This window comes from Abramis brama (genome assembly GCF_963993115.1).
Source record: "Abramis brama genome assembly, chromosome: 9".
NCBI lineage: Eukaryota > Metazoa > Chordata > Actinopteri > Cypriniformes > Leuciscidae > Abramis > Abramis brama.
In genome coordinates, this window is record NC_139971.1 from 36,558,094 (window position 1) to 36,573,584 (window position 15,491).

Consider the following 15,491-nt stretch of genomic DNA (forward strand, 5'->3'; position numbering starts at 1 on the left):
AATGCAATAGGCATGGTGCAACCATCAGCGTATTACCTCTTAATGTATTTGCCGAATTATCCATTGAACTGTTACCAGTGCAATTTCAACATCCTGATCGCAGCTCCTCTGTGTTCTCTAAGCAGCATGCAATTGTAGCAAAGTTCAATAACAGTATTTCTTTATTAAATTCTGTGAATGCACTTTATCAAAATGTTCTGCCTTAGAATATTTAAGTAGTTAATTATCATAATTACTAACCAGTCAATTGATTTTACATTGTTTAAATGAACCCAACGATAACAGCTGTTTGGGTTGACATGTCTATGTATGTGTGAATTTTCCAATTTCATTTTCAGAAATTAAGAAACAAAGGCCATAATGACTGTCCCAGTCCTGATCCAGATGACTGTTTCGGTCACAGTCCCCTCATGGACGATCGTTTCGGCAAACTAAACGAAGAGAGTGATTTAATGTACAAGCGCTGTGGTGTAAGTACTGCTTCCTCCCTGCCTTTTTGTGTTGATCCCTCTTTTTATGTTGATGTTTACTACAGGCGCTTAACAAGAAAGAACACAGAGGCTGTGATAGCCCGGATCCTGACGCCTCATATGTCCTCACCCCTCACACAGAAGAAAAATATAAAAAAATTAATGAAGAGTTTGATAATATGATGCGAAATCATAAAATCGTAAGTAAATGCAATGTTTTTGCTTGGCTTTGTGGCAGAAAGGATACTCCCCCCTCTCCCCCTTTTTTCATTGCCTCACCCTGCAACCACTGTCAGCACCTAAGGACCTTTTTAAAAAAAAAGCATACTCTTTTTTTTTTTTTTTCTTTTTTTTTTTTTTTGTCCATTGGAAGTGCACTTTTTTTCTCTTTCATTTTGCAGCCCTTTTCTCTGACCCTAATAAGATCACATTGTTTGGAGTTATTAAATCCCCACCCCCCCTTTTTTTGTTGATACATTTCTAAAATAAGATACACTATATAAATACTATACAAGTGAAAAGTTGAATAAAAAACCCCACAAATGTGCTTATTTGATTAGTGACCTGAAATACTGCAAAAACAAACAAAGTGTGATGTATTTGTGGTATTTATTTTTGGAGAGAATGCCTCGATGTCCAGGTAATTTATGTGTTCATCTCAGCACTCTCCCCAACAGATCTGGAAATTGAATCTTTTCTCTCAGTGCTGTGCTCTGTTCAGGTCGAGTGATGGAGAAGATTTGCCATCGTAAAAAGATGGAGAGACTATCTCACCGTTTCTCCTCCATTCATTAGAACTGATTTCTTTTTGTCGCACTTTTCTGGTGGGTGGCAAAACCTGGGTTTGTTTGTTCATCTCCCAGGACAATTTCTTTAGTCCTTCTTCCAGAACCCAGAATCCAAGCACAATCAAATAACTGAACCTTTTTCAAGTTCAAGCTAGTAATAATCGTGATCTTATTAGGTGATGACCATAACATTCTGCACCTGATAGATGGTGTCAGACGATTATTTTCACTGCACCGAATGGACATTAACAAAGCTCGAGTTATTAACATACTAATATACTCACTAACTGGCTCGCTGCACTATTAAGTGAATTGAGTGGCCTCACACTGTCCCTGCTCACACTCACTCTGGATAACTCTATGGATAGTCAGCAATGCACTGCCTGTTCCTTTGATGAAGATGCCACTGTTGCTGTCGTATGATTTCCTTCTTGTTTGTTTTTGTGTGTGTTTTAGTTGTTTTGTTTTGTGAAAACGGCCAAGTGCAGTGCTGGCTATAGCCATACTTGACTGGAGAGCTATTTCAAGAAATTTCCCAAATTTGCATGCCTTCGTAATATATCTTATCTCAAGATGTTGTTTTATGTATTGAGCCTGGGTAAAAAAAATTGCTGTTCCGAGCACAGTGAAAATGACTCCCAATAGTAGAATTGTTTTCCAGGAGTATTTCTCACATTATGCCGGGCTTTTTGGACAGCCCAAGGTGATCCGTAGATATTCCCTCCTGAGATTACATTTTTCCACCCAGCAATCTATCTCCTGTTTTCCTCCATTGTATGATAAAAGCACCAAAGCTCAGGGGTCATCTTTCACTTCTGGTAGAGGCCTGAAGATATGTGCAGTGCACCATTATGGGCCATTCTACCTGAATATCCAGGCTAAATGATTATATAGTTTCTTGTTGAGATATGACTCTGCAGTTATCTGTCTGAATGTCAATTTTGATACTGGGATACATAGATTAAATATCAGTCTCTAATGCCTCTCACATAAAGCCATGTGTGTGTGTGTCTCTTCCAGCCGACGGCCTTGCCCCCGCAGAACTTCTCCATGCATGTGGCTGTGCCAGTGACGAACCCCAATGCCATGTCCTACAGCCCCGGGGCCTCTCTGAGCAGCCAGAGCCTGTCGGTCGCCACTGCCTCTCTGAGTGACGGTGCCATGCTGTCTCCTCCTCAGGGTTCTCTGCACAGAAACGTAGTGTCTGGCGGGCCCCCACAGAGGCCTCCCAGCACAGGCAACGCAGGTTTGTGCAATTCCCTCAACATTCTTTCATTTCTACCAGCAAAAGTGGGGCAGGCACAGCTCCGTCATGGGATTCTGCTATTGTAATGGCGTATATATCAAGAGATGTGTTTTCTGTCTTATTGCTTTGCTTTTAAAATTCAATATAGATGTTTTTTTTTCTGTCTCACATTGAGAGATCTGTAATAATGGAGAAGTAATGTTGTTTCCCAGCATTTATGCACAGACATCTATATATTTCTTGTTATGCTTTGTGTTTCACAACTTCTCAGCACTAGCATGGGTGGAACGGAAGTGAGATCAATTAGTAGTCTCCTGGAAGTGGTCTCCATGACGACTGCAGGCTTTAATACCATCTGATCTTTAAGCTGGTCTGACAGCAGTGGGCTTTGTGACTGGGCCACACCAACCCAAGTGTGAAAAATGAAAGACAGACAGTCGTACAGATAGTGAATACACTTGTGATGTGTTTCGTAAACATTTTTCCTGTGACGATAGATGAAAATGCAGCGGAAAGCTTTTTAGATTTACACTGAGCCTTTATAAGGAACCTTGCAACCTGAAAATCCATAAATAGCTGTTTTGCATTTGGCCCTTGTGTGCCTTATACGTCTTCAAGCTGTAACACAAGTGTTAAATGCATGTTTTTCTGCACTGGACACATTAGTCATCCTTTTATCTCTGTTGCTATGTAGGAGGGAGGCTTGATCATAGTAGAGTGCAAAAACACCGCTGCGTTGCATCGCTGCTAAATAATGTTTGATGTTCCAACAACAGCCATTACTGACCTCAACAATACCCAAACAACACTCGCCCTCCACAGGCCAGCACACGCTCTCTGGAGGTTGTACTCGACAGTGCAAATGCTGTTTGAAATCATGATGGCATTGGCAAAGTTTGATTGAGATTATCTTGTGTAGTTGACTTAGGGTAGATTCTGTGATTCAGATTTGTTTATGTTTACATTTTTATACTTTGATTATAGTTTCTGTCAATGCTTGCCTTTGCATTACCTTTCATGTGAAATTGAAACTGAAAAAGTCTGGATTCACTGGGTCAATGCAGTTGTACCCAAAATGAGATTTTATGGAAGTCTCTCACTTTATATATAATGCAGAGAAGTGCAAGTTTATAATCTGTTCGAAATAGAAAACGCTCTCAATTAATCGTCATCTATCAAAGGTAGTTAGATACACACTTTGTTTGGGGTCGGCATAATTTTTGTAATGTTTTTGAAAGAAGTCTCATATGCTCACCAAGGCTGCATTTATTTAATCAAAAATACAATAAAGCAGCAATATTGTGAAGTAATATTACAGTTTAAAATAACTGATTTCTATTTTATTCAATTTTAAAAAGCAATACATTTTTTTGATGGCAAAGCTAAATTTTGATGATTCTGGGCTCTTTTTCAGAAATCATTATAATATGCAGATTTGGTGCTCAAGAAACATTTCTTATTATTATTAATGTTAAAAATGGTTGTTCTACTTAATATTTTTGTTGAAATTGTGATACATTTTTTTTTAGGATTCTTCGATGAATAGAATGTGTTTTTTGTAGCAATATAAAAATCTTTACTGTCACCTTTGATCAATTGAATGCATCATTCCTAAATAAGGTTATTAATTTCTTTAAAATAAAAAAATTAATAAAAAAATAAAATCTTACTGACCCCAAACTTTTGAACAGTATTGTTTGTAATTTAACTTATGTATACAGTTCAGAAAATGTAGGTGCTAAAGAATAACTAGTACATTTTATTTCCTGCCAGGCGAAAGATGTCAGCTCACTTAGATAAGTAATACAATTTGCCACAATTTGAGGGAACATTCATGTCTGTAGCACAAACAGTGTATAATACACACCAAATCGTTATAGTTAGAGTTAAGGGTTTGTTCAAATCCCAAAGTATGAGCAATAGTTATTCTTGCCTTAGCAGGCAGTTTCACTCCTTAAAATTCTGCAACACTGAAATGTGTTTGACACACTAAAGGGAGCAGAGCCTGGCCTGTCACACACATGTACCCACACACTTGGAGATAAAAGATGCAGATGGTTAATCATCTCATTTTGTGCATCTCATTAGGTGACATGCTGGGTACCCTCACAGAGCTCCCAGTGCCAAGCGGTGTCGGCTCCAGCCCTGCGGGTTAGTCCTCTGGGGTGACTGCACCAGCTCCTGTGTCAATAGATGTTTCGCTTTGCAGGGGTTTCTGAATCCGGCTTCTGTTTTTATGATTGATATGGTTGATTTGTAAGAGAGGGTATCTTTTTTCAGGAAGTACGTTGCCCTCTTTCTTGGTCCTAACGGAGTAGCACCATCTTTACCCCTGTGATCAGATAAGCGGTTCACCCTCAGTCGCTTCTCCTCTGCTTAGAGTATAACTGGCATGTTACAGTAGCACACCACCCCCTTCTCTCTCTTGATATTTGGAAATCTAGGCCAAACCGTTATGAGCCAGTGATGGATGTTGAAGTGACTCTGCCCTTTATGAGGACATCAGAAGGATATTATCAAGGGGTTTTTCTATGGCTTCTCATGGAAAAAAAAGAAAAGATATGTATTAGCATATAACAATTATCATTCACAGAAAACCTGTGCTGACTTGTGGGTTCAGGCGTTTGATAAAGCGGGCGTAAACAGTCATGTGATGATGTAAAATGGCGGCAGCTGCGAGAGTCTCTGCCCTGCTGCTTGTGTGTACACACACTGTCAAGTCACCAAGGACGCACACAAGGTCATGTGTCCAACTGTTTTTCCCTGACAGTTACAAATACAAGGGTTGCCTCCATTCTCTAGTGGGCCGCTCTGTCTATGTCAGCTTTCAACATTTTTCAACATTACAAAGCATCCGAGCACAAGAGCATGACTGCTGGAACAACAAGCCATGAGATTCATGCTCTCTCACATGATCTTGAAGATTCCTCCAGCCCTAATTTGCTGGGGGGAAATCTTAAGGCACTGATATACTTAAAACTAAATCAAAGAATTAACTGGTGTGATGTCATTTTAAACAAAATCAGGCCAAAACAATGTTCATTTGGAGCTCATATCGGGAGTTCAAAACAGCCTGCCAAAGCTAACTTTCTGGAAAAGTTTGCTCTCGCTGGTAAACACTTATATTGGACAAAATGCTATATAAACAAGCATGACCGGACATACATATCCATGTCGCTATGATCAGATGCTTTCTTAACTGCTGTTTTCTAACCAGGCATTTTTTGTTGTGTGTTTATTTTGTTATTGCGAGGAAATACGCCGCTTTCTAGCAGCGTGGGTGGATTCGGTATGTTCCCTATGGTTATACCACTCAGGTATAACTCGCTGCTCAGGTAATTATTTTTACCCCAATCGAAGAACAAAAAGGAATTTAGTCGTGAGTATATCGGGGCCTTACAAGTCAACCGGAAACATTAGATGTAGTGCAGGTGCAGCTTAGATGCATCTCAGCAAGAAGTTCCTTTTTTCTCTGTGTCTGTGTGTACGAAACGGTTAACTGTTCCAGCAGCTGATTCAGACAGGCAGGTAAATAAACTCAGCATTTCCTTTAAGTCCTCGACCCCCTGCCTCCATCCCTCCCGGCCCCCTCAAGTTTCCTTCCCCCTATTGACAGGTGCATCTGTTTTCCTGGTACTGTGACGGTCCTTATACGGCTGGCGTAAGCCTGCTAAATGCCTGACCCAGCAGAACCCGGCAAGCATTCGGACCATGACATCCCTCTAAGACTGTTGTGCACAATGACCAGGCAATAAGCATTCTGTGGCAGTGAGAGGCAGAGACAGGTGGTATTTAACTATCTTTTTGCCAACTACACACACACTCACACACAGAAATGCGCTTACGAGTGCTACTGCTAAGTGTCAGAGACTCTTTTGATTGAATGTACACAGTGGGAGAAAATATTGGCTTTTGAGTCTCTTTATGAGATCATGTACAGTATAGCACTCAGAGCCTTTTGGTAATGAATACCTCAGAGTACTTTTTCAGTTACATGGTGCAGAATTCATTGCTATTATGCACCCGATGCCTCTCATCAGTCTTTGAATAATTGTCAGACATTACTGAGCCAGTCCCCAGTAGCATAGTCTCTTTGCGACAATGGTGCAGAGTATCTCTTTAAGAATCAATATTTAGAGATTTGAAACAAGGATGTCGGTCCATATAAATGACACCCAGGCTTAGCCTATTAGTGCTATATCATAATGCAAAAATACCTACACCGTTTAAATCGGAATTCAATATTTTAAAGGAATTATAACATGGTTATTAATGTTGCCATAAAGGTATGGTAGAAAAATACGTGGAAATAAAACCACTTTGTTAGAAATAATTATATTCATAAACATTTAATTAAAAATATTATGAAATAAAGAAACATATTATAATATAATAAATTCTGACAGAATTGTGAAAATCAGATATTTTAAAATGTATAAAAACATTTCGTCAACTTCCTAAAATAATTGCCTAAGTCATTTTTCAGGTTTCTCAGAAAACACAAAAAAATTAAAAATAACTTCAATAACTTATAAAATAACTTGCCTTTTAACATTGTAAAATTGCTTGTAAAATCTTTTGACTTAGGCCAAATAAAACGGCCTAAGTCACACTCTTGACATAGGCCATTACACTACAGGGGTAGAACTGCATGATCTGTTCAACTGAGGATGTGGGGATTTTACCAGAGGTGGACAGCATCATGAGGAGATGACTTATGCAAAAAAATTATTTTTGTCAAAAAATGACTTAGCCAATTATTTTAGGAAGGTGACGATTTGTAAACAAAAATGTAATTAATAAATACATTGTTTTTCAAATGTTATATAAAATATAATAAAAAACAATTGTATTATACTTTTGTATGTTTGTATATACATGTATGTATATGTATTATTTTATTATGAGGTGACAAAGGACATAAGTTTATATATATATTACATTTTAAATATTTTATTATTTTAATTGACAATTATTTTATTGACCTGTACTGTACGTTTCTAACATAACCTCAATTTTTGCTCCGAGCGGGTGAAGAGACTTTTCCCATAGGTACACAGATAGCAGCAGAAGTGAGAGGGGGAAGCGAAGTATAGCTCAGAGAGAGCGGGCGCAGTGGCGTGAAACTGTCGCAGATGAGTGATAGAGAAATGGAGTGTGTGAATGTGTGCAGGGATGGCGCCCTGTGCCGCTCATGGGAATGCTGTTGTTTTTGCCATCATCGCTAATGCCAGACTCCGCCACAAGTTTTGACTTTGGGAGAGAAATGCTATGAGAAATATTATGAATGTTTAGGCTTGTTATTAATTAATATAATTTTGTATTGTGTAGTTTATTAATTATCCATAAATAATGCATTTGCAGTTAAATTACTTTCTTTATCTGTGCACTTCTAAATCATCCAGGGCTATCATCTGGGGCTCTAGGTTTAGTCACGGCCCAGCCTAGAGTATCTGGGGTGTATTTAAGGTCCTGGACGTACAGTGCTTAGTTGACAGGGGCATTATGGGGTGTGGCAAGGAGCATGTGCCCAGAGGTCTCAGGCCTTTGGCTCTGTGGTCACATAGCGCAGCATTTGGCTCTCTGATCGCATAGCGCAGCTGTTGTTTGTTCCAAACAGCTTCGACCAGCGTGGCTGCCTTGGAGAGGAATCACTTTAGTGCTCCTGTCAGATGGCAATTCCTTGCATATTCCGTGCATTCCTTGCATACAGAGCAGGGACATCTCAGAGCAGAGCCTGCAGGAATGCAGCTCACAGCACACTTCCTCTGCTCTTTCCCCTGTGTAGAGTGACCTCATATTGCCTGAATGAGTTCAGCGGAATGCTCTGATCACCGGTTAAGCCAAAAGAATAGTGAAGAGGATCTAAACTATAATCCAAGCACATACTGTACACCAGCTCTCCTCTTCAGGGAGAAAAAAACCTTTTTCATCATGTTGACATGCCCAGCTGGGGTGCAAATGAATCTTTTTGTTCGTGAAATATCAGGCTCGTGTTGTAGCACGATTCTTTCTTTTTTGAAGCAATTCGGTGTTACCTAACTATGTACAGTTGCTGGAGGTCAGGATGAATCATCAGCACTGTGAAACTAAATGGCTTAGTTTCCTCTCAGAGTTCTCTGATATGGAAGCTCTGCACGCTTCCAGCTGAATATTTGGTTTCGGATCATCTTCGTTTCAGATTTTATTTTGTTGTTGACTTGTGCGGGGAACAGAAGGCCTAGTTTCTGTCAAATTACCCAGATCTCATTGTTGACTAACAAATCATTGGCACTGTTTTTCTGTTGATGCAAGAGAAAAATATCTCTTCCCACATGGTGGATTTTTCAGATTGAACCAGACCCGGTCTTTAGCAGTCATTATACAAAGTATAACATAATTTTGTTGTTTATTTCATTTTATTTCATTATGTAATTTAATTACATTTAATTGTATATATCTGTATTTATATTGTTTAGTTTTATTTATTTATTATTATATGTTTTAAAATGATTGTATGTATCATTATAAATGAATAATCAATTATATTTATTTGCTGTACAGTTGGATGACTGAAATCTGAATGTGAAAGCTCACAAGTTTAGTACATTTTAAGCCTGAATGAAGCAACTGACGGCTCTTGCTTGGCATTATCAGTCCTGCAGACAGTACCCTCAAGATTTAGGTTAATTTTTTGTCAGTTGTCCCAACATACTTCAGCACCTGTCCTGTGTGTTTATTTGTGTGTAAGTAAAGAAAGAAGGGATACAGCCCAGCACAAATCACTTATGGCTGAAGAGCCCTCAACTCCAGAAGGTGAACAAGTCCTCGATGCTTTGTGCTCAGTCTCCTTTGATCCGAGATATCTTTCGATCATCTCCATCTTAACAGCACCGCTTCTTAGGTCTGTCAAAGTGTTTGTGCTTCAGAATTGGATAACTGGGAGTACCGAATATGTTAGAACCTTGTGTTTTCTAATAATAGTAGAGTGTTAAATATAAAATAGTTCAATTGACTTGTATTCAGTGTGTTTAAGCAGTGAAGTTGCTGGTTTAGCAACTATCTTAATTTAATTAAAAGTGAAACGATGTGAAGTCTTGTAAAGTTAGATGTGCTTTCATCATGGGATTGCAGAAGTGCGGCTGATACATTAGAAGATCAGATCCCACACATTCAATTAGATTCTTGCAAACAATTTGGCACTACTAGTTGAAGTGTTAAAGACACCTTGTTCAAGCTGACAAGAGCAAACTCTCAGCTTTGCGGATTATGCCAAAGTTCACAATGCGTGATCATGCACAAATAGGAATTGATGCAAACGTAATGTTTCCAGAAATACATGATACGTGTTTTGATGAGCACCAATTAGCAATCTGATGAGCCGATCTTTGAGGCGATCTCGAATTCAGTTTTGAGTACAACGCAGCGTACACAGATGTGCTTTTGGGCCGTTCGGGACCGTCTCTGTTAAAAACGAGGGTTTGTTTGGAGTCGTATCTCTGTTATGCAATGTGCTTAGAAGCTGCACAGCTTTCTTCATTAATACTGAGGAATTATAGGCTGGTTCCTCGAAAGAGCGTTTATGTGCCAGTTACTTTACTATATCTTGAGGTCCACGGCGCCATCCCGCTCCAGTGCTACCGGCCTTTTTTTCTTTTCTTTTTCTCAGATTCCTCATGGAGGCATAACAAATTATATTTATTTTTTGTACAAAAGGGTTCTCCAAGTAAAATATGAATTGGATTTTTTGGCACCAGCAGTTGGAACTCTTTTCCCAGCTCACATTGTTCCTGTGCATGATTTCTGGAGCCAAAACAATATGGCTGCACCCGTTAAAGAGGTACTGTTCAGCCTCATTAATTAAGACTATAATTAGAATTTGGACTCTGTTCCTCTTAATCTATTAGGGAGGCGAAGCTTTGATTCTGAAATCCATTAGTCTTTTCTCATTCATGCATACTTTGCCCCTTTAAAGACACCATGTTGCTCAAGGTAATGATGACTTATAAATGGTTAGGACTTTTCTGGTGCTTTTTATCAAAACAGCCTTGCTCTGAAAAGAAACAAATTATTTGTTTTGTAAAAGCGGGTCATTATGTAACCAAGCTCCCAAAGGATCATGCATTACTCAGAGCTGAGGGAGAGACTTATTTTATGAGGGTAAGCAGCATTGTTCAAGACAGCAATGTAATAAGGCATTACTCTTCTGTATTATGTGTTCATTTAGGAATTGTGACACTGGGTTCACTCTGTTGGGTATGAGAGGATTCAATGTGGGACTTACATAGAGATGGTGTTTCAAGAGCAAGAGGGGTGGGGACACTGCTTACAGCTCAGAATGAGAGCAGCTTATGTCTCAGTAGGGCCTCAGTTACACATTCCGCCTTTTTGAGAACAGGCGCCTTTTACAGAAATTGGGAGCATTTCAACGTAATGATATCATCCTCCTTTTGATCATTATCAGAGTAATGCACTGGCGCTGTGCTTTTTTTTTTTTACAGTAATTACAAGATATTTTCCTCCTTCTCACTGCAGGTTCACACATTCCAGTGCTCACATTCATCGTATATTTCCTGTCAATTGAATAAACGTTCACAGTACCATCCAAAAATTAAGACGCATTCTTTATTAAATACTGTTTTCCTCATTTAGAATAGTAGCCATCAAAGTCATCAAAGTATTACATAATGCAGATTATATTTATGCATTTCATTTTATATATATTTCTATAAAATTATATGAAACGCTATATATATGATATCTGTAAGTGCATTAAATGTGTTAGAATATTTTTGTTTGCAGTATGTATTGCTGCTTCCACTTGTGTTGAATTATTTCTAATTTTCTTTGTCACTTTAGATAAGAGCATCTGCAAAATGAATAAATGTTAATGTTATACTTGCCAAGTTTCATGAAAGGTATTTATTTGTTCCAGACAACTGATGAAACAGCTGATGCAGTGCTCAAGCTTTTAATTACAACCTGCAAAAAGGTTGCTTTTGTTTGCTATTCCAAGTTAGATGGGTGATATTCATTGAGTTTTATAAGTTAGTGAACACACATAACTGCATGCAGATTTAGCTTCAACTGAAATTCTCTTACAATCTGAGAATAAAATCTTGGAAGTTGTCTGAGACGTGAACTGTTGAGTAGTGCACTTGCACCGACATGTTATGTGCGGGTGATAGTTCAAATCTCGCTTGGATCATCTTCCGAAGACACCGTTTACTGTCTGATTATGAGTATTTCTGTCCATAGATATATAACGAAAATGTCCCTCTCAGCAGAGGTATGTTTTAACAGAGACGCAGTAAGTGCAGGTCTCTGCTCTCTGTCTCTCAGATGATGGCCTTCTCTCTCACTGTCCCACAGCAAGCAACCACAGGAAATGAGCATTGGGTGGGGGGGGCAGAAAAAGCCCCATGATGACTAACATTTAATCAAGCTGCTGTTATGGTGAAAACACATGGAAATGACATTGCACTTTGCTGTATGCACAGTTCCAAATAAATGGAAATGAAATGAACCAGAAGACATTGCACTTGTTTGCCTGATGGTTGTTGTTTAGTTGCTCAGCATTTTTCATACTGACGAGAGAAAACATTGAAACAGAGACCTTAGGGGCAATTGTGCTTTTGGGTTTGAATGTCGGCCAATTGTAATTCCTGTGTTTGTCTTTGGAGGTTACACATTGTGTGAGTAAATGACCCGTGATTGTTAGAGAATATTTCAGATGGTTGTGTGAAGGAACTTGCTAACAATGTGAGCCAGCAGATGGTAGAAAGACATCTTTGTAAAACTCTGAAGTTCACATGAAACCAGAAACCGGCAATATATATAGTATACGGGTGTGAGGTCAGTCAGGTGCAGACTTGATGGATTAGCCTGTTCGTTCTCGTGTGATGACATCATTCGCGCACAAACTTTTCAGTATTTATTGTTGATGTTCAACAGACTGCCGTTCAGTCACACTGGGTTCCTCTCATTGTGCTTTTTGGGGTCATTGCCGCATGTGCAAACATTTAACATGCACATTTTGAATGCATCCCGTTTGCTCTAGTTCAGCAGGAGAAAGTTCCAAATAAAAGTGTCTGTAGTTCAGTTTGGAACTAGGAATGGCATACCATCGACACTCCACCAAAGTTTTAAGATTTGTTCTCCAAAATGGCACTTTAATTGCCTTTGATAGTAGTGAATGGCTGCACTCAGTTGTAATGACTTCAGCCATTCCTTCTTAAAGAGCTCAAGTCACACTACATTTGTTAAACTGAATTGCTTTTCTCATCCTGGGACACACGAAAACAGCATTGTACACCAACAGAACCAAAGGCTCATCAATTTCAAAATTTATGTTTTATTTTCATTAATGTGTGGGATAATTACTAGAACTTTCCCAGAGGGTCGGGAACACTTAACGTTGCGTGCTATGAGATTCTACGACTGCAGCTGGGAAATGGCATGTCGTCCGATCGACTGATAGCTGTTGGGGATTGGTTGATTAGAGCACAATCCCATGATGCTTTTCGCCCATATGTGTGTCTCAGCAGGAAACGGCTTTGTTAACCCGAGGGGCTCGCCGGGGCTTCTGGGTACACCCAGCGGGAACGGACTGGGTAAAATCATGCCTGCGAAGTCACCGCCGCCACCGGGGGGCAACATGGGCATCGGTAGCCGCAAGCCAGACTTGAGAGTCGTCATCCCCGCATCCAGCAAGGGCATGATGCCACCGCTGGTGAGTATAAAAGAATTGATTCTACATTCACACATCCACAAGATTGTTGCTCCAAATCAATGTTGATCGGCACGCGCAAGCGTTTGAGTGAAATTATGGTCTTTAGATCAGTTCGCTGACAATGAAATTAAACTGAAACGGTGTCAGCTACACAACAAGCTGAGCAACGGAGCGAAATTTCTGAGATCCAGGTACCCTCACTCCTTCTATTATTCATCTAGAAATTAGAGGGCCTCTCAAATGATTATAATTAAGGTGCAGAGAGCTCTGGCCACATTCAGCACCTGAGGCTGTACCTGGCTGTCAGCCTCATTAATCACTACAACATAAAATGGGAAGCAGAAATAAAGAATATTATTATTATATTTAAATATGGTCAATAATTAGTTCGTTTCAGCTGTAGAAGCTGCACGGGTTTCTTCTACAGCACTGCGCGAGTGTGCGTGTACAGAATCTTGTTTGGTAAATAGAGTTGGAGTTACGCAGGGCTCTCTTAGCTCAGTGTAAATATACATATGCATGCGAGTGTATGGAATACCACGCCAGCATCTGGAAGCGGTACAGTTTCTTACCCACCATGAATCAAAACAAATCCCACATGCCAAGCTCGTGGCATCTGAAGTCATCAGTAGTAAGAAGCCCAGAGCATTATTCATTTGTGTACATTTGCGTTTATGGTGAGTGTCCTTTTGTTATGTGTGTGTGTGTGTGTGTGTGTGTGTGTGAATGAACTGCCTCAGACAGACAGACTAAGGCAGAGCCTGTGAGAGTGCCTGCAGACAGGCTGTCATTAGAACATAATGGTATTAAATTAATCACATCGCAGTGTGACAGAGTGGGGATGAAGGCTTAATCAGAAGCCTATAGTGTGAGCCAGATAATATCTTGTCGCCCTTGTCGTGTCTCCCCACTGTTATTGATTGAGTGCTGGTATTGAGACAGCACTGGTCTGGCACTACTGAGAAGAAAGCTCAGAGTCCTCAACTCCATGCTGTCAGCTGGCTTCGAACAAAGGGATTTATGCATATACATATGCAAAAAGAGACACCCTAATGCCATAAGTAAGGTTTTTTTCTTTCGGAAGTGAAAAAGAAGAAGAAAACTGGTTACATTTGGGCCAAAAGTATCGAGAGAAATTGTGAATTACGGAGCTGACTAGCACTTTGCAAATATATTATGAGAGAGAGAGAACAGGGGGAAAAAATCTAGGTTTGTAATTTGGAGTTGCTGTGCTCTATTGAATAATTTTTAATTAGTTTTTAATGTGTTTCAAAGTCTCTTATGCTCATCAAGCCTGCATTTATTTGATAAAATATACAGAAACAACAGTTATATTTTGAAATATTATTACAATTTAAAATCGTTTTCTATTTGAATATAATTTAAAATATGATTTATTTCTGTGATGCAAAGCTGAATTTTCATCAGCCATTACTCCAGTCTGCAGTGTCACATGATCCTTCAGAAATCATTCTAATGTGCTGATTTATTATAAATGTTGGAAACAGTTGTTCTGCTGTTTTATAATGATTTTTTATTTTTTTTGGGGGGATTATTTGATGAATATAAAGTTTAAAAAGAACAACATATTTTTTAAATAGAAATCTTTTGTAGCAATATACACTATCATTTAAAAGTTTGGGGTCAGTAATTTTTTTCTTCTTTTTTTTTTGTGGAAAAACCCCAACTTTTATTCAGCAAGGATGTGTTAAATTGATAAAAAGTTATAGTAGAGATTTATATTGTTAGAAAATATTTCTATTTTGAATAAATGCTGTTCTTTTTAATTTTTTATACATCATTAAATCCGGAAAAAAGTATCACAGGTTCCAAAAAAAATATTAAGCACAACTGTTTTTAACATTGATAATAATCAAATCAAATCAGCATATTAGAATGATTTCTAAAGGATCATGTGACACTGAAGTCCAAAGTAATGATGCTGACAATTCAGCTTTGATTACATAAATAAGTTACATTTTAAAGTATGTTAAAATAGAAAACCATTATTTGAAATTGTAATAATATTTCACAAATATTACTGGGGTTTTTTTCTGTATTTTTGATCAAATAAATAAATAAATGCAGGCTTGATGAGCATAAGAGACTTCTTTTAAAGACATATATGTATATATATAAACACACACACACACAAAAAAAAAAAAAAAAAAAATATATATATATAATTTATCCAATTCAATTTATATAAATTATAAATAAATAATATTTAAAATGCATTATATTACAAATAAATTTGTGATAAATTTGAGTTCTTA

General features: G+C 38.5%; 1 protein-coding gene across 44 annotated transcripts in view; it reads left to right on the plus strand.

The window, feature by feature from the left end:
• Nucleotides 1-15,491, plus strand: part of mef2aa (myocyte enhancer factor 2aa) — a 91,007-nt gene that overhangs the window by 67,123 nt on the left and 8,393 nt on the right. For 11 of the 44 annotated variants that reach the window (XM_084124464.1, XM_084124457.1, XM_084124473.1 and 8 more), the window contains 3 exons: nt 339-470; nt 2,279-2,504; nt 13,031-13,215. In XM_084124464.1, the coding sequence (XP_083980590.1) occupies nt 339-470; nt 2,279-2,504; nt 13,031-13,215 (543 nt within the window). Of the gene's footprint in view, nt 1-338; nt 471-535; nt 671-2,278; nt 2,505-13,027; nt 13,216-15,491 lie in introns of all 44 variants that reach the window. The other 33 variants (XM_084124446.1, XM_084124454.1, XM_084124468.1 and 30 more) reach the window with 5 other exon arrangements.